The sequence below is a fragment of the Onthophagus taurus genome, chromosome 3, assembly GCF_036711975.1.
Source record: "Onthophagus taurus isolate NC chromosome 3, IU_Otau_3.0, whole genome shotgun sequence".
Lineage (NCBI taxonomy): Eukaryota > Metazoa > Arthropoda > Insecta > Coleoptera > Scarabaeidae > Onthophagus > Onthophagus taurus.
In genome coordinates this window covers 21,910,310-21,935,564 of record NC_091968.1, presented here as the reverse complement: position 1 = coordinate 21,935,564, position 25,255 = coordinate 21,910,310, and the positions used below count along the sequence as shown (strand labels likewise).

Here is a 25,255-nt window from a genome sequence, read left to right as displayed (position 1 = left end):
AATGGTGATATCTATGGTGATATTGACTGTGGATTATGTTGTCTTTATTCATTATCATTAATTTTTATGGGAAACGTTTTTTTCTATCACATTTAATTTTCAACTTATAACGGAATTTAACGCAGATGATTGTCAATTTTGATATTTTGAGAATTCCTGCCTTGAACGTAAGAAATGGTGATATCTATGGTGATATTGACTATGGATTATGTTGTCTTTATTCATTATCATTAATTTTTATGGGAAACGTTTTTTTCTATCACATTTAATTTTCAACTTATAACGGAATTTAACGCAGATGATTGTCAATTTTGATATTTTGAGAATTCCTGCTTGAACGTAAGAAATGGTGATATCTATGGTGATATTGACTATGGATTATGTTATCTTGATTCATTATCATTAATTTTTATGGAAAACGTTTTTCTCTATCATCTTTAATTTTTTACTTATAACAGAATTTAACGCAGATGATTGCCAATTTTGATATTTTGAGAAATCCTGGTTTGAACCTAAGAAATAATGATATCTATGGTGGTATTGACTATGGATTATGTTATCTTGATTCATTATCATTAATTTTTATGGGAAACGTTTTTCTCTATCACCTTTAATTTTCTACTTATAACAGAATTTAACGCAGATGATTGTCAATTTTGATATTTTGAGAATTCCTGGCTTGAACCTAAGAAATGGTGGTGTCTGTGGTGGCATTGACTATGAATTATGTTATCTTGATTCATTATCATTAATTTTTATGGGAAACGTTTTTCTCTATCATCTTTAATTTTCTACTTATAACAGAATTTAACGCAGATGATTGTCAATTTTGATATTTTGAGAATTCCTGGCTTGAACCTAAGAAATTGTGATATCTATGATGGCATTGACTATGGATTATGTTATCTTGATTCATTATCATTAATTTTTATGGGAAACGTTTTTCTCTATCGCCTTTAATTTTCTACTTATAACAGAATTTAACGCAGATGATTGTCAATTTTGATATTTTGAGAATTCCTGGCTTGAACCTAAGAAATGGTGATATCTATGATGGCATTGACTATGGATTATGTTATCTTGACTCATTATCACTAATTTTTATGGAAAACGTTTTTCTCTATCACATTTAATTTTCTACTTATAACAGAATTTAACGCAGAATTTTGATATTTTGGGATTTCTTGGCTTGTGCATAAGAATTTGAGATAACTATGGTGGCATTGCTTATGAATTATGTTATCTTGATCCATTATCATCAATTTGGAACCAATCAACTTGGATCTAATGGCTGGTACAACGTTATCCATAGTTATCATAATAATCTTTTTGCATTCTGCTGCGTTAATAGACTCGATGTTTTTGGTCACCATTGTTCCTCTTACCCGGTTCTTGCTGTTTCTTTTTGCAGGTTCTTTATAAACAAAAGGCTAGAGTCGCAGAGCTGCAGTCTGGCCACTGCAGCCATAAACATAACTTTAGTTATGAACCGTTTGCTTTTGCAGCGTCTTTCTGGTTCTGCCTCGACCAGCGTCATGTAGTATGGACCTTTTGACTTGCGTTGAGTAGTACATATCCTCAAAACATTGATTTGATTTAACCTTCGACAAACAGCATTCTAGTTTCTTTCATTAATTAAATTAAGATTACATTATATTATATTAAATAGATAGAAACTCGTTAATTCTCCAAGCTTTCCTTAATCCATAAATTTTAGAGAAATGTATACCATAGTTTGAGACAGGAAGTAGTATTAATTAATGTATAGGGTCTCGATTTATTTATAACATCTGTTTCTTCGGGTTTTTCTGCTTCGCAGCACTTTATTAAGCTCGATTTTATTGTTTTGGCTTCTTTGCAAGCCGCAATTACCACACACGACAGTTTTCAACACTTTACTTTTACTGCACTTATAGGTAAGTGGCTTCAACTTCGTCGGCCATTTTTATATCATAATATACCATCAGGGTACAGAACTTTTGTAACAAAACGTGGAACAAGTGAAGGGGGGAAATCGTATCTTGCCCTATATATCATAATAGAACCATCTGATAGGAAAAGCGATGAACTCTTAAACAGGAATCTGCATGGTACTTTAAGCAGAAGAAGTATTTAAGAAATGAAACTTTTTTTAATTATAAAGCAAGAATTAATCTTTCTTGTGGTGAAAATTTAAACTCTCCACCTCTTTTCATTACAATGATACAAACATTAAATCTGGACTAAAATAATTTGAACCACTAAATATCTCCCATTTGATTTTGTGTATAAGGAGTTATAATTACGGCTGAGTGACGGTTCGGACAAGCTTGGCGACCGTTAATTAACAAAGTTGCGGTCGGAAATTTAATTAAATCGAATTTTGTTGATACTAATTTCGAGTTGACGGACCGCGCCCGCGTGTGTTGACCCACTTGTGCAATATTAATTCGTACTTGTGCACACATGCCTTCGAACGAGCCGGATGCTCTACAAACCAAACCCTATCCACTAAAATTCAATCATAATTTCCAAATTATCCCTATTGATCATAAAAAGATTTTTTATTTCATCTTGAATCCTTTGTACCAATCATTCCTTCCTATATTGACAGGTCGCGTTAACTTATCACGTCGTGTATAGTCAGAAGGAAAGCTGAAACCTTTCACCGGACTTTAGCATCGCGAAGGAGAAAAGGGGAGCAGTAATCCATCTCCAACACCATCCCCGAAAGGACCAAAGGACGATGTATCGTTTCTTTACCTTTGAAGGGATCGACTTTGGGTCTTCGGGGTCTAGTTTTATCGTTTCAGGGCGATCTTGTAAGACCTTTACCACCTCTTGGTCTTTCAACCTCTCTTCACGCAAAGGGTGACGGAGATCATTATCAAGGTTTAATTAATTGAATTTCCAACCCTCAGGTTTCCATCTTTTAGTTTAGGGTGCAAAAAAAAATTGGACGTGATGAGTAAGAAGTGAATGTGATTTCATCTCTAAGGGATTTAAATCGTCGCCTGATTACCGAACGACTGATTGTGAGTCAGAAGTTGGTAATTTTTCACGAAGGGGAAAAATTCAAGTCGTGTGTGTGTCATACACGCAATATACGACTGGAGTATAATAAAATAATTTCGTTTAGATTAATTTATTTATAAATTTACTTAATATAACTTTCAATCCAATAATAAACTTTATCTATTGAAGCTTGATAACTATCTCCGGAACAATCAGCATTTTGAACCAAACTTTGAACCCCAACCAATTGATTATCATAAACAACCGGTCCACCAAAATCGCCATAACAAGATGTAATTCCTTTAAATGTAGCATTAGTCACCATCGTATCATTTCCTGTATATCCTTTAATATTCATATAAGCCACTCTTAAATAATCAGATGGAGTAGTCGAAGAACATTTACCCGAAGCATCTTTTTGATTACAATTAGTTAATCCAAATCCAATAATTGTTACAACCTCATTTACGTTATAATGAGTTGGGGAAGGTGCGATATTACCCACTTTATTGCTATATACAATATTGGAACTTAAAAAGAGAATTGATACGTCATAATCGGAAAATCCTGATTTGTATTGTGGATGGGATGTGATTTTGTTAACTCCTTGTGGGTATATTGATTGCACATCTGATATATTTTTCACTCCTGCGTAAATTTTTAAATTTGCTGCTGAAATTCCCGCCATTGTTGATGCCGCCGAGATGACTACATTTTCTTTTACGATTGTTCCTCCACAATATGGCTTTCCGTTTAGATATATAAAGGCGTAGTATTTATAGAAATCTGTGCGACCGACCCAACCGTTTATTATCCTGTTTTGTATGTGATGGGTTTTGCCTAAAAACGAAAAATGTTACTAAATCTGTATAAAATTTGCTTTAAAATGGTTGTTATTTCATGATGATATCTTAATTCATTCTTGAGATATGATCTTTTAAATTTCTAATTTTATAAAAATAAGCAAAGATGCAGAGTTGAGTTTAAAATATCACAACAATGCTATTTATGGAAAATAAGAAATTGTTTATGGAACACTAAATTTGCTTTAAAATGGTTGTTATTTCAACATTATATCTCAATTAGTTCTTGAGATACGATTTTTTTAAGTTTCACTTCTTAAATTTACAACAACTACATGTGCCGAGTTGTATTAAAAGAATCATAAAAACGATTTTTATTGAAACTAAAAAGTTATTTTTGCCACTATACATCTTTATAAAATTTGCTTTAAAATGGTTGTTATTTCATCATGATATCTCAATTCGTTCTTGAGATACGATTGTCTAAAATTTAATTTTGAAAAAATAAACAAAGTTGTAGAGTTGAGCTTAAAAAATCACAACAACGACGTTTATGGGAAATAAGAAATTATTTATGGAACACTGAATTTGGATTAAATTTGCTTTAAAATGTTGTTTACTTCAACATTATATCTCAATTAGTTCTTGAGATACGATTTTTTTAAATTTCACTTATCAAATTTATATCAACTAAATGTGCCGAGTTATATTAAAAGAATCATAAAAACGGTTTTTATTGAAACTAAAAAATTATTTTTGCCAGTATACACCTTTATAAAATTTGCTTTAAAATGGTTATTATTTCAGCATGATATCTCAATTCGTTCTTGAGATACGATTGTCTAAAATTTTATTTTTAAAAAATAAACAAAGTTGTAGAGTTGAGCTTAAAAAATCACAACAACGACATTTATGGAAAATAAGAAATTATTTATGGAACACTAAATTTGGATTAAATTTGCTTCAAAATGTTTTTTATTTCATCATTATATCTCAATTCGTTCTTGAGATACGATTTTTTTAAGTTTCACTTATCAAATTTACAACCAAATGTACCGAGTTGTATTAAAAGAATCATAAAAGCGATTTTTATTGAAACTAAAAAATTATTTTTGCCACTATACATCTTTATAAAATTTGCTTTAAAATGGTTGTTATTTTATCATGATATCTCAATTCGTTCTTGAGATACGATTGTCTAAAATTTGATTATTAAAAAATAAACAAAGTTGTAGAGTTGAGCTTAAAAAATCACAACAACGACATTTATGGAAAATAAGAAATTATTTATGGTACACTAAATTTGCATTTGCTTCAAAATGTTTCTTATTTCATCATTATATCTCAATTAGTTCTTGAGATACGATTTTTTTAAGTTTCACTTCTCAAATTTACAACAACTAAATGTACCGAGTTGTATTAAAAGAATCATAACAACGATTTTTATTGAAACTAAAAAATTATTTTTGCCACTATACATCTTTATAAAATTTGCTTTAAAATGATTGTTATTTTATCATGATATCTCAATTCGCTCTTGAGATACGATTGTTTAAATTTTTATTTTTAAAAAATAAACAAAGTTGTAGAGTTGAGCTTAAAAAATCATAACAACGACATTTATCAAAAATAAGAAATTATTTATGGAACACTAAATTTAGATTAAATTTGCTTTAAAATGCTTTTTATTTCAACATTATATCTCAATTAGTTCTTGAGATACGATTTTTTTAACTTTCACTACTCAAATTTACAACCAAATGTACCGAGTTGTATTAAAAGAATTATAACAACGATTTTGATTGAAACTAAAAAATTATTTTTGCCACTATACACCTTTATAAAATTTGCTTTAAAATGGTTGTTATTTCATCATGATATCTCAATTCGTTCTTGAGATACGATTGTCTAAAATTTCATTATTAAAAAATAAACAAAGTTGTAGAGTTGAGCTTAAAAAATCACAACAACGACGTTTATGAAAAATAAGAAATTATTCACGGAATACTAAATTTGGATTAAATTTGCTTTAAAATGTTGTTTATTTCAACATTATATCTCAATTAGTTCTTGAGATACGATTTTATTAAGTTTCACTTCTTAAATTTACAACAACTAAATGTGTCGAGTTGGATTCAAAATATCACTTTGACCTTGTTTTAAGGAGTTGAAAACGATTTATATCTTAAATTAAACCTGAAAAGTTCTATTTTTGAATTATGTGCAGAAACATTGCAGTAAGATATAAAACATTTTTTAAGAAGACCTGTTTATTCAACTTATGTCAAAAAATGTGAAAATTAAAAAATCGCAACTTTGTGGTGTGACAATCTGAAGAGGTTATTTTTATCACACCAAATATACATTAAATATCCTATAAAATGCTTTTTACTTCATTGCTCTATCTCAACTCGTTTTTGAGATATGATTTTTTAAATATTGATGTGTAAAAACTTTCCGTCGATTTTAATTACGCAGAGTTTCACCTCAAAAATCATAACACCGACACTTATTGATTTGAAGATGTGACCTTTGACATATTAAACACTACTTAAATTTGCTATAAAACACCATTTATCTCGTAATGATATCTCAGTTCATTTTTGAGATACGAATCTTTGAAGTTTGATCCCCTCTATAATTGTCATAATGCATAATTGAACTTAATAAATCATAATTTTTAGATTTAATGAAACGAAGAATTTAAATTTATTGTATTAAATACATATTAAATTCCCATTAAAATGCTTCTTATTTCATTACGTTATCTCAATTGGTTCTTGAGATACGATTTTTTAAATATTGATGTGTAATAATTTTTATTATGCAGGGTGGCACTTAAGAAATTATAACACCTACATGTGGAGATTTAAAACGATGAGTTTCACTACATTAAATATTACTTAAATTTGCTATAAAACACCATTTATCTCGTAATGATATCTCAGTTCATTTCTGAGATACGAATCTTTGAAGTTTGATCCCCCTCTATAATTGTCATAATGAATAATTGAACTTAATAAATCATAAATTTTAGATTTAATGAAACGAAGAATTTAAATTTATTGCACTAAATATATATTAAATTCTCTTTAAAAGACTTCTTATTTCATTACGTTATCTCAATTGGTTCTTGAGATACGATTTTTTAAATATAGATGTATAAAAATTCTACGTCAATTTTTGTTATGTAGAGTTGCAATTAAAAAATCATAACACCTACATGTGAAGATTTGAAACAATGACTTTCACTACATTAAATACTACTTAAATTTGCTATAAAATACCATTTATCTCGTAATGATATCCCAGTTCATTTTTGAGATACGAATCTTTGAAGTTTGATCCCCCTCTATAATTGCCATAATGCATAATTGAACTTAATAAATCACAACTTTTAGATTTAATGAAACGAAGAATTTAAATTTATTGCACTAAATATATATTAAATTCTCTTTAAAAGGCTTCTTATTTCATTACGTTATCTCAATTGGTTCTTGAGATACGATTTTTTAAATATTGAGGTGTAAAAATTTTTCGACAATTTTTGTTATACATAGTTGCACTTAAAAAATCATAACACCTAGATGAGAAGATTTGAAAAAATGACTTTCACTATATTAAACACTACTTAAATTTGCTATAAAGCATCATTTATCTCGTAATGATATCCCAGATCGTTTTTGAGATACAAATCTTTGAAGTTTGATCCCACTCTATAATTGTCATAATGCATAATTGAACTTAATAAATCACAACTTTTAGATTTAATGTAATGGAGAATTTAAATTTATTGCACTAAATATATATTAAATTCCCTTTAAAATGCTTCTTATTTCATTACGTTATCTCAATTGGTTCTTGAGATACGATTTTTTAAATATTGATGTTTAAAAATTTTATGTCAATTTTTTTATACAGAGTTGTACTTAAAAAATCATAACACCTAGATGTGAAGATTTGAAATAATGTCTTTCACTACATTAAACACTACTCAAATTTGCTATAAAACACCATTTATCTCGTATTGATATCCCAGATCGTTTTTGAGATACGAATCTTTGAAGTTTGATCCCTGTCGATCAAACCACGAAGATTTTCATGATACACAGTTGTATTTAAAAAATAATAACTCCAATAGTTGATGATTTGAAGGTATTGTATTTATCATGCAAAATATATATGAAATTCCCTATAAATTGCTTATTATTTCTTTGCTCTATCTACATTGGTTTTTGAGATATGATTTTTTGAATGTTGATGGGTGCTGAATTCTTACCTAAACTCATCGTAAATAAAGTAAGCAAGAGAAGCGCTGTTAATGCATTCATGATGAATAAAACAAACTATAAATTGAAAGTAAAACTAATGAAAGGTATGAATTCTAGTTTATATATAATTCTTATCTAAAACACGTGCGGAATTATTTAAATATTTTTTTTTCTTTATGGAACGAAATATTTGTTGTTTTCTACGAACAAAACCGATTGTACTTGTTCCGACATACATAAATATTTTCAAGCTCATATATTAACGTTTTCATGACACATAACATTATTTATTTAAAAAAATATATTAAAATTCTGTAAACTTATTCCATTTTAAAAATGACAAACAAAATTCTAAAATAAAAAAACAAATTTTTGTGATAAAATAATCTAATAAGATACAAAATGTCGCGATATTGTTGCACCGGGTCTAAATCCATCAATCAAAACCCGAACGGAATCAGATTTTCAGAACTTCACAACGCTTATGGATACGAAATTTTAAACGACATTGAAAAGTTTCGACACGGTACGAAAACACGTCAAATCAGTCAAACGAGCTTTCAAGTCGATTTAACACAAATTCCCGGTCCCTCAAATATTGAACGAAATCTTATTAATCAATCAGATAGTGAATCATCTAACGATTATAACAAAAATGAATCTGAAGAAGACGAAAATCTAATTGAGAGGAGAAAAAATTTAAACAATAAAAAAGATGTTTTGAGAAGAACGAAACCTTTGGTGAATACTTTTAGAACGAAACACTTCATAACAAGATTAATGAAAAGAAATATGTTAATTGATGAAAATGTGATTTATAATAAATAATTTTTTTGCTTGTACATCGTTGGAAATGTAAGATTCAGTAGACAGATGTAATTGAATTTAATTTAGGATCGATTTAAAACCGATTTAAGACGTTAACAGCCCCTATAAGTCGATATGGGATCGGTTCTTCGTCTACAAGTGGATTGTTCGATGTTAATGTATCGATTTTATGTCATGGTACGACTTAAACGACTTCTCGAAATGTTATAATTAAAAAGCTTCTACTTAGTATTTCTTCGTGTAGTGTCTAAGTACAGGTTGTAACAGATTTCTTTTCTTCGATTTCTTCAAGAGTTTATCGTTAATTTATCGAGACGAATCGGTTCGTGATCGAGTTTCATTTTTTTAATTTCGTGATTTTTATTTATAATTCGTTCGATTAATGCAACAAACTTTACCCTTGTTTTTTCACCTACTTTATAAGCCAATACCTTGTCTTTAGAGATAGCGAAATATTAAATACGCTACTAGAAAACTTGATATTTTCTTCATCTAAAATCAATTCAAGCTGTTCTTACAGATTTTGAAGGGATTATGCAACCATGTAATCCACTAGAGTTATACAGGTGTCCCAAGGTTATTTATTTTTGACAATCAAAACAATTTCCAGGAGCGGATATTTCTTTCCAAAGACAAAACTCGTCAAATCCGATATCTAAGTTATATTGCAAATGTTGTTGCAGATACTTTATCCAGGACAAACATCGGATCTCTAAATTCATCTTATCCAGATTTTCTAATCCTTAGCAACGCTCAATTTGCTGATACAGAATTGTCAAACTTACTTAATAAGCAATTTTCCAACAATCCTTCAAAATCTTATCGTTTGGCACATCAAACAATATCACAATCTAATATCAAACTGTGGTGTGAAATCTCTTCATCATCTCCAAGAATTTATATTACGCAACAGTTTAGACAAGCAATTTTTGACAAAATTCATAGCTTATCTCATCCCGGAATACGTTCCACCATGCATGCAATCAAAACGAGATTCTTTTGGCCACACATGTCAAAGCAAATTCCTGTTTGGACATCAAAATTCCTAAATTGGAGCACTCACTTCGTCCCTAGATTGAACTTATGTACTTACAGTTATCGAACTCTTCACTTAATGGCCAAAAGCTTTTCTGCTGAAAGATATCACATCTTCTACTATGACGAACACATTCTTCTGGCATTAATTTAGTCGATTTGGTATACCTACCACAATAACACATGATCAGGGACTGCAATTCGAATCAAACCATTTTTCAAAATTTAACACATTGCTCAGCACACGACAAATACACACATCATCTTTCCATCCTCAAGCAAATGGAATGTTAGAACATGAGACACTACTAGATGGAACAAGAATCTACCCCTCATCCAACTAGGATTAAGAACATCTCTAAAGGAAGATCTAGGCTGCTCCTCAGCAGAACTGCTTTACGGACAACCACTAAGACTTTCTGGAGAGTTCTTCATACCTACTAATCCATCTATTGTCTATGAGCCTTTCCTCTCCAGTTTAAGGCACACTTCGTTTTTATTAGAATTGAAGGTTTAAAACTATCGTTATCTCCGCGATACGAAGGACCTTCCAAAGTTCTTACAAAATCAACCAAATATTTCGTGATTCAGAAAGGCAATGATAAAACTATTGTTAATATCGATCGCCTTGATAATATCTGAAATAGATAAACATGTGTCATCCTCGAATAGGAAAATACATTTTAACATATAATCGTTATTTTTTTTATTACTACAACATATTACTTTATTAAGTTGTACCACTGTTTTACCTTCATCTTCTTATTAATTACTTTTTTGTGCCATGCACCACACAAAGTGTGCCATGTAAAATTGTTTTAAAAAATGATTTGTTATATAACGGTGAGGTGGCGGATGACGGGAAGCATATAACTGAACTTTTCTCTCAGTTTTTTAGCTCTGTTTATATCGACGGTTGCCTGAATACCTCTCACAAGCGAAATGTTATTTACCAATCGCAGCCGTGGTTCTCTGAACGTGATGTCTCTCACCTTTTGACATAAGTCGACCATAAATTGGGCCCTGGCCCCGATGGCTTGCCGGGACACTTTATTGCTAAATGTGCAGGGGAGTTGGCAACTCCTCTATTCATTATCTTCAGCCGCTCCATTGAAAATTCAGTCTTTCCCTCTGAATGGAAAAAAGCCTTCATAACTCCAGTCTTTAAATCGGGTAGCAGATCGTCCAATTTCCCTATTATCCATTGTTTCGAAGGTTTTTGAAAAATTAATTTATGACAACTTCTATAGCTATCTTCGACCTGCTATTATCCTTCAACAACACGGTTTTTTGCGTGGGCGATCAGTTGAGACGAATCTGGTTGCACTTGTTCAATACATTCAGGATTCTATGAATGATAACTCTCAGGTTTATGCTATCCACACCGATCTGACAAAAGCTTTTGACAAGCTTCACCAAAACATTCTTATGGATAAGCTGAACAAGTTTAACCTATCTAACGGGCTGTCTCTATGGATTTCGTCCTATATATCTACGAGATTTCAAGCAGTGAAAGTAAATAATTTCATATCTAGTTTTACTCCTGTTACATCTGGTGTACCTCAAGGTAGCCATCTTGGACCTATTTTATTTCTAGCCTATATAAATGATGTTTCTGAGTGCTTTCATTATTCGAATTTTTCTCTTTTCGGTGATGACTGTAAAATTTTTGCTAGCATCAGGTCTGCTTCTGACTGTATTCGGTTGCAAAATGACATTGACAGATTTGATTCTTATTGCTCACAACATTACTTATTTCTAAATCCTGATAAGTGTTGTCAGATCACGTTCAGTAGAAAGAGATATAATGTAAACTTCAAATATATGATAGGTTCGCATTATCTTACTCTTGGCGTTATTCTGGATTCTAGACTACTCTATCGCCATCATATTACTTCTATCGTTTCTGAAGCTACTAAGCGCCTAGGATTTATCATTAGGATTTCTCGTCCATTTACTAACGTCCGCTGCATTACTTCTTTATATATGGCATACGTTGCTAGTGGTTTAAATTTCGCTTCAATAGTATGGAGTCCTGCCTATAATATTTACATCGACCTTATTGAGGGTCTACAGAGAAGATTTATCCGTTATCTTGCTCACAAATTTTATCTTCCGTACTGCCCTTATTCCCAAAGATGCCAGGTGTTTGGTCTAAGATCTCTCGGTGGCCGTCGACACAGGATGGACCTATTGTTCCTGTTCAAACTAGTTAATGGAGTTCTCGACGCTCCGGTTCTTTTAGAGCAGATTCACTTTAATGTTCCTTCTTATGCTACTCGATCACCATTTTTGTTCAGACTACCTGCTTCTGGATCTAGTGCGCATGCCGGTTCACCTCCGTTGAGACTGATGCACACTTGAATTTCTTTTGTAATTCAATGATGTCGTTTAAAAAATCCGTTTTAACTTTAAGTATTTGTCATTAGTTTTTTCTTTGTAAAATTAATTTACTCAATCGAAACACATTCGTTTACCATATTTATATTGATTTCTTGCAGGTGGTGGGGCAGAAAAGAAAAGCAACAAAAATTTGTCCTTTCTTATGGTCCTTATTATTCTGTTTTTCTATCCGCGTAATATCGATGATTATGTGGACCAATCTAGTCTCTGTGTTTATTTTCTTTTCTGCTTCGTGCTTGCAGATTTAATTCCATTTTTTTTATTGTTTCATGCTTTTGAAATTAAAAAAAAACAACAAACGGATTGATAAATAAATAATCCAAGAACAACATATAAAATGTGGCAGAATCAAATTAATTTTTAAAATTCTGGAGTTCTGGATTTAAATGGTCTTGGAGGTTTGTCCTTATCATACAAGAAAGTTATGATGCTGTAAACATTCACATACAGCAATTATAGGCGGATGTTGCTGTTTTAGGGGAGGAAATGTTTATGCAATCATGCAATCTACTAAAGTTATATACCACTGTATAGAGCGGAAAATTCTCTATAGATTTTATATGGTCTTGGAGTTTTGTCCTTATCATATAAGAAAGTTATGACGCCGAAAACATGTACGGAAACATGTACATAAATCAATTGTGGGTGTATATTAAAGTTTTTTTGTTGAAAATCCTTGTATAACCATGCAATCTACTAAAGTTATATACCAGTGTATGGAGCAGAAAATTTGCTATAGATTTTATATGGCCTTGGAGTTTGGTCTGTATCATATAAGAAAGTTATGATGCTGTAAACATTTACACATAACAATTATTGGCGGATGTTGCAGTTTTTGGGAAAAAATGTTTATGTAATCATGCAATCTACTAAAGTTATATACACCACTGTATTGAGCGGAAAATTTCTTATAGACTCTATATGGTCTTGCAGTTTTGTCCCTATCATATAAAAAGTTAGAACGCCGAAAACATTTACATAAAGCAATGATGGACCGATATTGCAGTTTTCTTGGGGGAAATCCTTGTGTAACCATGCAATTTACTAAAGTTACATACTAATAATATATCTTTATCCTACCTTCCACAACTACAAATAACATTGCAACTACAAATGCCTGCTCATACCAACCCAATTGGTTGCAAAAAGAACAAAAACATTCTACATATTTCTATTTCATAACATTAAATTAAAGAAGGAACACAATGGGTGGGTTCCAGACAATGCCTGCTCATACCAACCCAATTGGTTGCAAAAAGAACAAAATATTAAACAAAAAAGAAAACACGAGAAAGAAAATAAAACATGCCAACGGTAAATATCCCAGCATCAGACATTATATTATTCTCCCCCTTGCTGCTGAAACCTCAGCAGCATCAAACTCTTCCTGAATGCATCTAAGCTCAGAGTTCTCATGTCATTTGGCAATTTACTATAAGATTTGTAAATGTGATAGCTGAAGCTTCTTTCAAATAGAGACGTCCGATGTTTTGGTGGATATATAAGATTTAATCTCGTAACATATGGCTTTGTCGCCGGTTTGAACTTAATTTTCTTATACGGATATTCAGGCTTACATGAGATTATAATTTTATGGAAAAGACATAAGCTATGAAGATCTCTTCTTTGTTTCATTGACAGCCATTTTATATCTTTCAGCTTATGAGTAATTCTATCAAATTTTCTGATACCATAAATATACCTCAGACAACTGTTTTGCACTCTCTGTATGCGGTTAGAAGTCACCACATCAACAGCCGGGTGGTAGAGTGGCGCCATGTAATTAAACTGGGATAGAACAAAAGATGCTTTTTCAGATCCACCGTAAGATAGGCTCGATGAGGATAAAATCCACGCAATTAAGAATAAGCATTTTTGATGTAATAGCCAATCTGCGAACGTATTATCTATTCTTAACCCTAAGCCTTTGGATTCCTGAACAAAACTGATTATTTCACCATTCATTTGTATATTTAACACAGGTCTGCTACTAGCCATGGCATTACCGAGACACATATACATGGATTTATTTGGGTTTTCTCTCAATTGATAGTTAGCTGCCATACGATACATTCTATTTAAGTCACTATTTATTTTAGCTTCAGCACCATGATAATCAATACCTGGGAGCGAAAAATATAACTGAAAATCGTCAGCATACATATTAATTTATACATACCACTGTATAGAACGGAAAATTTCCTATGGATTGAATATAGTCCCGAAGTTTTGTCTGTATCATATAAGAAAGTTATGACGCTGTAAACATTTGCATACAGCATTTATAGGCGGATGTTGCAGTTTTTGTGGCAAAAATGTTTATGCAATCATGCAATCTAGTACACTTATATACCACTGTATAGAGCGGAAAATTCTCTATAAATTTTATATGGTCTTGGAGTTTCGTCCGTATCATATAAGAAAGTTATGACGCCGAAAACATGTACAAAAAGCAATTATAGGTGTATATATTAAAGTTTTTTTGGGGAAAATCCTTGTGTAACCCTGCAATCTACTAAAATTATATACCACTGTATAGAGCGGAAAATTTCTCATAACTTCTATATGGTGTTGCACTTTCGTCCGTATCATATAAGAAAGTTATGACGCCGACAACATTTACATAGAGCAATTATGGGCGATATTGCAGTTTTTAGTGGTAAAATGCTTGTGCAACCATGCAACCTACTAAAGTTATATACCACTGTATGGAGCAGAAAATTTCCTATGGATTTAATATGGTCTTGGAGTTTCCTGCATATCATATAAGAAAATTATGATGCTGTAAACATTTGCATACAGCATTTATAGGCGGATGTTGCAGTTTTTGTGGCAAAAATGTTTATGCAATCATGCAATCTAGTAAACTTATATACCACTGTATAGAGCGGAAAATTCTCTATAAATTTTATATGGTCTTGGAGTTTCGTCCGTATCATATAAGAAATTTATGACGCCGAAAACATGTACAAAAAGCAATTATAGGTGTATATATTAAAGTTTTTTTGGGGAAAATCCTTGTGTAACCCTGCAATCTACTAAAATTATATACCACTGTATAGAGCGGAAAATTTCTCATAACTTCTATATGGTGTTGCACTTTCGTCCGTATCATATAAGAAAGTTATAACGCCGAAAACATTTACATAAAGCAATGATGGACCGATATTGCAGTTTTTTGGGGGAAGTCCTTTTGTAACCATGCAATCTACTAAAGTTACAAACCGCTGTATAGAGCGGAAAATTTCTTATATCTTCTATATGGTGTTGGTGTTTTGTCCCTATCATATAAGAAAGTTATGACGCCATCGCCATAACATTTACATACAGTAATAATACGCAGATTTTGCAGTTTTTGGGGAAAACTTCATGTGTAACCATGCGATCTAGTAAAGTTATATACCACCGTATGGAGCGAAAAATTTCCTATGGATTGAATATGGTCCCGAAGTTTTGTCTGTATCATATAAGAAAGTTATGACGCTGTAAACATTTGCATACAGCATTTATAGGCGGATGTTGCAGTTTTTGTGGCAAAAATGTTTATGCAATCATGCAATCTAGTAAAGTTATATACCACTGTATAGAGCGGAAAATTCTCTATAAATTTTATATGGTCTTGGAGTTTCGTCCGTATCATATAAGAAAGTTATGACGCCGAAAACATGTACAAAAAGCAATTATAGGTGTATATATTAAAGTTTTTTGGGGAAAATCCTTGTGTAACCCTGCAATCTACTAAAATTATATACCACTGTATAGAGTGGAAAATTTCTCATAACTTCTATATGGTGTTGCACTTTCGTCCGTATCATATAAGAAAGTTATGACGCCAACAACATTTACATAGAGCAATTATGGGCGATATTGCAGTTTTTAGTGGAAAAATGCTTGTGCAACCATGCAACCTACTAAAGTTATATACCACTGTATGAAGCAGAAAATTTCCTATGGATTTAATATGGTCTTGGAGTTTCCTGCATATCATATAAGAAAATTATGATGCTGTAAACATTTACATACTGCAATTATAGGCGGATGTTGCAGCTTTTGGGGGGAAAATGTTTATGCAATCATACAATCTACTAAAGTTATAGACCACTGTATAGAGCTGAAAATTTTCTATAGATTTTATATGGTCTTGGAGTTTCGTCCGTATCATATAAGAAAGTTATGACGCCGACAATATTTACATATAGAAGTTATGGGCGATATTGCAGTTTTTAGTGGAAAAATGCTTGTGCAACCATGCAACCTACTAAAGTTATATACCACTGTATGAAGCAGAAAATTTCCTATGGATTTAATATGGTCTTGGAGTTTCCTGCATATCATATAAGAAAATTATGATGCTGTAAACATTTACATACTGCAATTATAGGCGGATGTTGCAGTTTTTGGGGGGGAAATGTTTATGCAATCATACAATCTACTAAAGTTATATACCACTGTATAGAGCTGAAAATTTTCTATAGATTTTATATGGTCTTGGAGTTTCGTCCGTATCGTATAAGAAAGTTATGACGCCGACAATATTTACATATAGAAGTTATGGGCGATATTGCAGTTTTTAGTGGAAAAATGCTTGTGCAACCATGCAACCTACTAAAGTTATATACCACTGTATGGAGCAGAAAATTTCCTATGGATTTAATATGGTCTTGGAGTTTCCTGCATATCATATAAGAAAATTATGATGCTGTAAACATTTACATACTGCAATTATAGGCGGATGTTGCAGTTTTTGGGGGGGAAATGTTTATGCAATCATACAATCTACTAAAGTTATATACCACTGCATAGAGCTGAAATTTTTCTATAGATTTTATATGGTCTTGGAGTTTCGTCCGTATCATATAAGAAAGTTATGACGCCGACAATATTTACATATAGAAGTTATGGGCGATATTGCAGTTTTTAGTGGAAAAATGCTTGTGCAACCATGCAACCTACTAAAGTTATATACCACTGTATGGAGCAGAAAATTTCCTATGGATTTAATATGGTCTTGGAGTTTCCTGCATATCATATAAGAAAATTATGATGCTGTAAACATTTACATACTGCAATTATAGGCGGATGTTGCAGTTTTTGGGGGGGAAATGTTTATGCAATCATACAATCTACTAAAGTTATATACCACTGTATAGAGCTGAAAATTTTCTATAGATTTTATATGGTCTTGGAGTTTCGTCCGTATCGTATAAGAAAGTTATGACGCCGACAATATTTACATATAGAAGTTATGGGCGATATTGCAGTTTTTAGTGGAAAAATGCTTGTGCAACCATGCAACCTACTAAAGTTATATACCACTGTATGGAGCAGAAAATTTCCTATGGATTTAATATGGTCTTGGAGTTTCCTGCATATCATATAAGAAAATTATGATGCTGTAAACATTTACATACTGCAATTATAGGCGGATGTTGCAGTTTTTGGGGGGGAAATGTTTATGCAATCATACAATCTACTAAAGTTATATACCACTGTATAGAGCTGAAAATTTTCTATAGATTTTATATGGTCTTGGAGTTTCGTCCGTATCGTATAAGAAAGTTATGACGCCGACAATATTTACATATAGAAGTTATGGGCGATATTGCAGTTTTTAGTGGAAAAATGCTTGTGCAACCATGCAACCTACTAAAGTTATATACCACTGTATGGAGCAGAAAATTTCCTATGGAATTAATATGGTCTTGGAGTTTCCTGCATATCATATAAGAAAATTATGATGCTGTAAACATTTACATACTGCAATTATAGGCGGATGTTGCAGTTTTTGGGGGGGAAATGTTTATGCAATCATACAATCTACTAAAGTTATATACCACTGCATAGAGCTGAAATTTTTCTATAGATTTTATATGGTCTTGGAGTTTCGTCCGTATCATATAAGAAAGTTATGACGCCGACAATATTTACATATAGAAGTTATGGGCGATATTGCAGTTTTTAGTGGAAAAATGCTTGTGCAACCATGCAACCTACTAAAGTTATATACCACTGTATGGAGCAGAAAATTTCCTATGGATTTAATATGGTCTTGGAGTTTCCTGCATATCATATAAGAAAATTATGATGCTGTAAACATTTACATACTGCAATTATAGGCGGATGTTGCAGCTTTTGGGGGGAAAATGTTTACGCAATCATACAATCTACTAAAGTTATATACTACTAGTATACAGCGGAACATTCTCTATAGATTTTATAGGGTTTTGGAGTTTCGTCCGTATCATATAAGAAAGTTATGACGCCGTAAACATTTACATACAGCAATTTTATGCAGATATTGCAGTTTTTGATGGGAAAATCATCTGCAACCATGCAATCTACTAATGTTGCATACAAAATCATAATTCTTCAGATCACTAAATTTGAAAGTTGTGATTTTTTAAATTCAATTGTGTTTGATGATAATCATGGAGGGGATCAAACTTCAAAGACTCGTATCTCAAAAACCAAGTGCGATACCACTACGAGATACATTTTTTTATTTATTTTAGATTTGTAGCAAATTTGAGTAGAATTTAATATGTTAATATATGACAATTATGTATCACAATTAATATAAATTGTTCAGATCAGCAAATGTGAAAGTTGTGTTTTTAATTTAGCTGTGCATGATAATAATCGTGGAGGTTGAATCGACAACTTCAAACAGAAGTTAAAAATTCTAATTTTCTCAAATTGAAATAAAATTTTATTTTCTTGGAAACCCTTATTGAATTTGGCTATAATACATTTCTTTCTGGTAGTGTCCAAAAATCTTTTATACACGCAGACGACCACGTCAAAAAGCTCACCCTGACGAAAATGTATGCAGAGCCGGAGATCAAGCCGGATTCGTCGGTTTTCTGGCGAACATATTTTCATCCGGATATTTCCCCCTCACTGTTCCATCATCCGCCAAAAACCGAAAATTGGATAGGACCCGGTAATTTCCTGAAAGTCTAGGATTTCTTTCTTATTTACCACCCTCGCATCTTTTATTCCCATCCATATTCCATTTTTATCTCACTCCCCTACAAATCAACACATAAATACAATACAATAAACAAATAAATAAAGTTTTAGTCTCATTTAGCATTTAGAAAATTTTCCCGTTGATTAAACTTTCATTATTCGACGTAACTTTGTTCATTTCCACTTCGGGTGGTGACATAGAAAGAGGGAAAGGGAAAAGCGGAAAATGAGCAGGGGGTTGTTCTATGTGCAAATGGTCCCTTGGCGATACAACGAAACACAATCGATGCTCTCTCGCCCCCTTTTCCTCTAACGCCGTCGTCGCCCCCTGTAGCGAAGGCACAAAAGAAACTCGACTTCCGGTTTAATCTTGCAGGAATATTAATTACTCGGTAACTCTGGGAGATGAACGTGCTTTTGATCTTGTTTCGCGTAAAATCACGTTTTTGGATAAAATGATACTTTATAAGATTGTGGGGGAAGATAAAAATTAATAAATTCTGAATTAAAAAAGCTTAAAAACCTTGAACCCAACGAACGTATATGTCAAAGTTTTTACCAAAAACTGCAAAAGCACTTTATAATAAAATTGCCTTATGTAAATATTTAGGGCGTCATAATCTTCAATATGTTATAATGCACAGTTGAACTCACAAAATCACAATTTTCAGATTTATTGATCTGAAGAATTTATATTAATTGTACTAAATATATATCAAATTTCCTTCAAAATAACCCTTATTTCATTACGTTATCTCAATTGATTCCTGAGATACGATTTTTTAAACATTGATGTATAGACATTTTCGGTAATTTTTGTTATGCAGAGTTGTGTTTAAAAAATCATAACACCAACGATTGAAGATTTGAAAAAATGACTTTCACTACATTAAATACCATCCAAATTTGCTTTCAAACGCCATTCATCTCGTAACAACATCCCAAGTAGTTTTTGAGATACGACTCTTTGAAGTTTAATGCTCCCCATGATTGTTATAACACATAGTTGAACTTACAAAATCACAACTTACAGATTTACTGATCTGAAGAGTTTATATTAAATATACTAAATATATATCAAATTTCCTTCAAAATGGTTGTTATTTCATTGCGTTATCTCAATTGATTCCTGAGATACGATTTTTTAAACATTGATGTATAGAAATTTTCGGTAATTTTTGTTATGCAGAGTTGTGTTTAAAAAATCATAACACCAACGTTTGAAGATTTGAAAAAATGACTTTCATTACATTGAATTCCATACAAATTTGCTTTCAAACACCATTCATCTCGCAATAATATCACAAGTAGTTTTTGAGATACGACTCTTTGAAGTTTGATTCTCCCCATAATTATTATAATACATAGTTGAACTTACAAAATCACGACTTACAGATTTACTGATCTGAAGAATTTATATTAATCGTACTAAATATATATCAAATTTACTTCAAAATGCTGGTTATTTCATTTCATTATCTCAATTGGTTCTTGAGATACGATTTTTTAAACATTGATGTATACAAATTTCCGGCAATTTTTGTTATGCAGAGTTATGTTTAAAAAATCATAACACCAACATTTGAGGATTTGAAGAAATGATTTTCATTACATTAAATACCACTCAAATTTGTTTTTAAACAACATTTATCTCGCAATAATATCCCAGGTAGTTTTTGAGATACGACTCTTTGAAGTTTGATTCTCCCCATGATTTTTATAATACATAGTTGAACTTACAAAATCACAACTTACAGATTTACTGATCTGAAGAATTTATATTAATTGTACTAAATATATATCAAATTTCCTTCAAAATGATTGTTATTTCATTGCGTTATCTCAATTGGTTATTGAGATACGATTTTTTAAACATTGATGTATAGACATTTTCGGTAATTTTTGTTATGTAGAGTTGTGTTTAAAAAATCATAACACCAACGTTTGAAGATTTGAAAAAATGACTTTCATTACATTGAATATCATCCAAATTTGCTTTCAAACACCATTCATCTCGCAATAACATCACAACTAGTTTTTGAGATACGACTCTTTGAAGTTTGATTCTTCCCATGATTGTTATAATACATAGTTGAAGTTACAAAATCACGACTTACAGATTTACTGATCTGAAGAATTTATATTAATTGTACTAAATATATATCAAGTTTCCTTCAAAATGCATGTTATTTCATTTCGTTATCTCAATTGGTTCTTGAGATACGATTTTTTAACCGTTGATGTATACAAATTTCCGGCAATTTTTGTTATGCAGAGTTGTGTTTAAAAAATCATAACACCAACATTTGAGGATTTGAAGAAATGATTTTCATTACATTGAATTCCATCCAAATTTGCTTTCAAACACCATTCATGTCGCAATAACATCACAAGTAATTTCTGAGATACGACTCTTTGAAGTTTGATGCTCCCCATGATTGTTATAATGCATAGTTCAATTTACAAAATCACAACTTTCAGATTTACTGATTTGAAGAATTTATATTAATTGTACTAAATATATATCAAATTTCCTTCAAAATGATTATTATTTCATTTCGTTATCTCAATTGGTTCTTGAGATACGATTTTTTAAACATTGATGTATACAAATTTTTGGCAATTTTTGTTATGCAGAGTTGTGTTTAAAAAATCATAACACCAACGTTTGAAGATTTGAAAAAATGACTTTCACTACATTGAATACCATCCAAATTTGCTTTCAAACACCATTCATCTCGCAATAACATCACAAGCAGTTTTTGAGATACGACTCTTTGAAGTTTAATGCACCCCATGATTGTTATAATACATAGTTGAACTTACAAAATCACAACTTTCAGATTTACTGATTTGAAGAATTTATATTAATTGTACTAAATATATATCAAATTTCCTTCAAAATGCTTGTCATTTCAATGCGTTATCTCAATTGGTTCTTGAGATACGATTTTTTAAACATTGATGTATACAAATTTTTGGCAATTTTTGTTATGCAGAGTTGTGTTTAAAAAATCATAACACCAACGTTTGAAGATTTGAAAAAATGACTTTCACTACATTGAATACCATCCAAATTTGCTTTCAAACGACATTCATCTCGCAATAATATCCCAAGTAGTTTTTGAGATACGACTCTTTGAACTTTAATGCTCCCCATGATTGTTATAATACATAGTTGAACTTACAAAATCACAACTTACAGATTTACTGATCTGAAGGATTTATATTAATTGTACTAAATATAAATCAAATTTCCTTCAAAATGCTTGTCATTTCAATGCGTTATCTCAATTGGTTCTTGAGATACGATTTTTTAAACATTGATGTATACAAATTTCCGGCAATTTTTGTTATGCAGAGTTGTGTTTAAAAAATCATAACACTAACATTTGAGGATTTGAAGAAATGATTTTCATTACATTGAATTCCATCCAAATTTGCTTTCAAACACCATTCATGTCGCAATAACATCACAAGTAATTTCTGAGATACGACTCTTTGAAGTTTGATGCTCCCCATGATTGTTATAATGCATAGTTCAATTTACAAAATCACAACTTTCAGATTTACTGATTTGAAGAATTTATATTAATTGTACTAAATATATATCAAATTTCCTTCAAAATGATTATTATTTTATTTCGTTATCTCAATTGGTTCTTGAGATACGATTTTTTAAACATTGATGTATACAAATTTTTGGCAATTTTTGTTATGCAGAGTTGTGTTTAAAAAATCATAACACCAACATTTGAGGATTTGAAGAAATGATTTTCATTACATTAAATACCACTCAAATTTGTTTTTAAACAACATTTATCTAGCAATAATATCCCACGTAGTTTATGAGATACGACTCTTTGAAGTTTGCTCCTCCCCATGATTGTTATAATGCACAGTTGAACTTACAAAATCACAACTTTCAGATTTACTGATTTGAAGAATTTATATTAATTGTACTAAATATATATCAAATTTCCTTCAAAATGATTATTATTTCATTGCGTTATCTCAATTGGTTCTTGAGATACGATTTTTTAAACATTGATGTATACAAACTTCCGGCAATTTTTGTTATGCAGAGTTGTGTTTAAAAAATCATAACACCAACGTTTGAAGATTTGAAAAAATGACTTTCACTACATTGAATACCATCCAAATTTGCTTTCAAACACCATTCATCTCGCAATAACAACACAAGTAGTTTTTGAGATACGACTCTTTGAAGTTTGATGCTCCCCATGATTGTTATAATGCACAGTTGAACTTACAAAATCACAACTTTCAGATTTACTGATTTGAAGAATTTATATTAATTGTACTAAATATATATCAAATTTCCTTCAAAATGGTTGTTATTTCATTGTGTTATCTCAATTGGTTATTGAGATACGATTTTTTAAACATTGATGTATAGACATTTTCGGTAATTTTTGTTATGCAGAGTTGTGTTTAAAGAATCATAACACCAACGTTTGAAGATTTGAAAAAATGACTTTCATCACATTGAATATCATTCAAATTTGCTTTCAAACACCATTCATCTTGCAATAATATCACAAGTAGTTTTTGAGATATGACTCTTTGAAGTTTAATGCTCCCCATGATTCTTATAATACATAGTTGAACTTACAAAATCACAACTTACAGATTTACTGATCTGAAGAATTTATATTAATCGTACTAAATATATATCAAATTTACTTCAAAATGCTGGTTATTTCATTTCATTATCTCAATTGGTTCTTGAGATACGATTTTTTAAACATTGATGTATACAAATTTCCGGCAATTTTTGTTATGCAGAGTTGTGTTTAAAAAATCATAACACCAACGTTTGAAGATTTGAAAAAATGACTTTCATTACATTGAATATCATCCAAATTTACTTTCAAACACCATTCATCTCGCAATAATATCACAAGTAGTTTTTGAGATACGACTCTTTGAAGTTTAATTCTCCCCATGATTGTTATAATACATAGTTGAACTTATAAAATCACAACTTACAGATTTACTGATTTGAAGGATTTATATTAATTGTACTAAATATAAATCAAATTTCCTTCAAAATGCTTGTCATTTCATAGTGTTATCTCAATTGGTTTTTGAGATACGATTTTTTAAACATTCATGTATAGAAATTTTCAGCTATTTTTGTTATGCGGAGTTGTGTTTAAAAAATCATAACACCAACGTTTGAAGATTTGAAAAAATGACTTTCATTACAGTGAATATCATCCAAGTTTGCTTTCAAACACCATTCATCTCGCAATGATATCACAAGTAGTTTTTGAGATACGACTCTTTGAAGTTTGATGCTCCCCATGATTGTTATAATGCACAGTTGAACTTACAAAATCACAACTTTCAGATTTACTGATTTGAAGAATTTATATTAATTGTACTAAATATATATCAAATTTCCTTCAAAATGCTTGTCATTTCATTGCGTTATCTCAATTGGTTCTTCAGATACGATTCTTTAAACATTGATGTATACAAATTTCCGGCAATTTTTGTTATGCAGAGTTGTGTTTAAAAAATCATAACACCAACGTTTGAAGACTTGAAAAAATGACTTTCATTACATTGAATATCATCCAAATTTGCTTTCAAACACCATTCATCTTGCAATAATATCACAAGTAGTTTTTGAGATACGACTCATTGAAGTTTAATGCTCCCCATGATTGTTATAATACATAGTTAAACTTATAAAATCACAACTTACAGATTTACTGATCTGAAGAATTTATATTAATTGTACTAAATATATATCAAATTTCCTTCAAAATGATTATTATTTCATTGCATTATCTCAATTGGTTCTTGAGATACGATTTTTTAAACATTGATGTATAGAAATGTTCGGCAATTTTTGTTATGCAGAGTTGTGTTTAAAAAATCATAACACCAACGTTTGAAGATTTGAAAAAATGACTT

General features: G+C 31.0%; 1 protein-coding gene across 1 annotated transcript; it reads right to left on the bottom strand.

Annotated features, from left to right (window-relative positions):
* Window positions 1–3,108: 3,108 nt before the first annotated feature.
* On the bottom strand, window positions 3,109–8,166 carry LOC111415897 (trypsin-like). The gene is made up of 2 exons (XM_023047782.2): window positions 8,077–8,166; window positions 3,109–3,834 (listed from the first exon to the last, which is right to left on the bottom strand). Exons 1-2 carry the CDS (start codon window positions 8,126–8,128, stop codon window positions 3,137–3,139), a joined length of 750 nt encoding a protein of 249 aa, XP_022903550.2. The 5' UTR covers window positions 8,129–8,166; the 3' UTR covers window positions 3,109–3,136.
* Window positions 8,167–25,255: the final 17,089 nt, after the last annotated feature.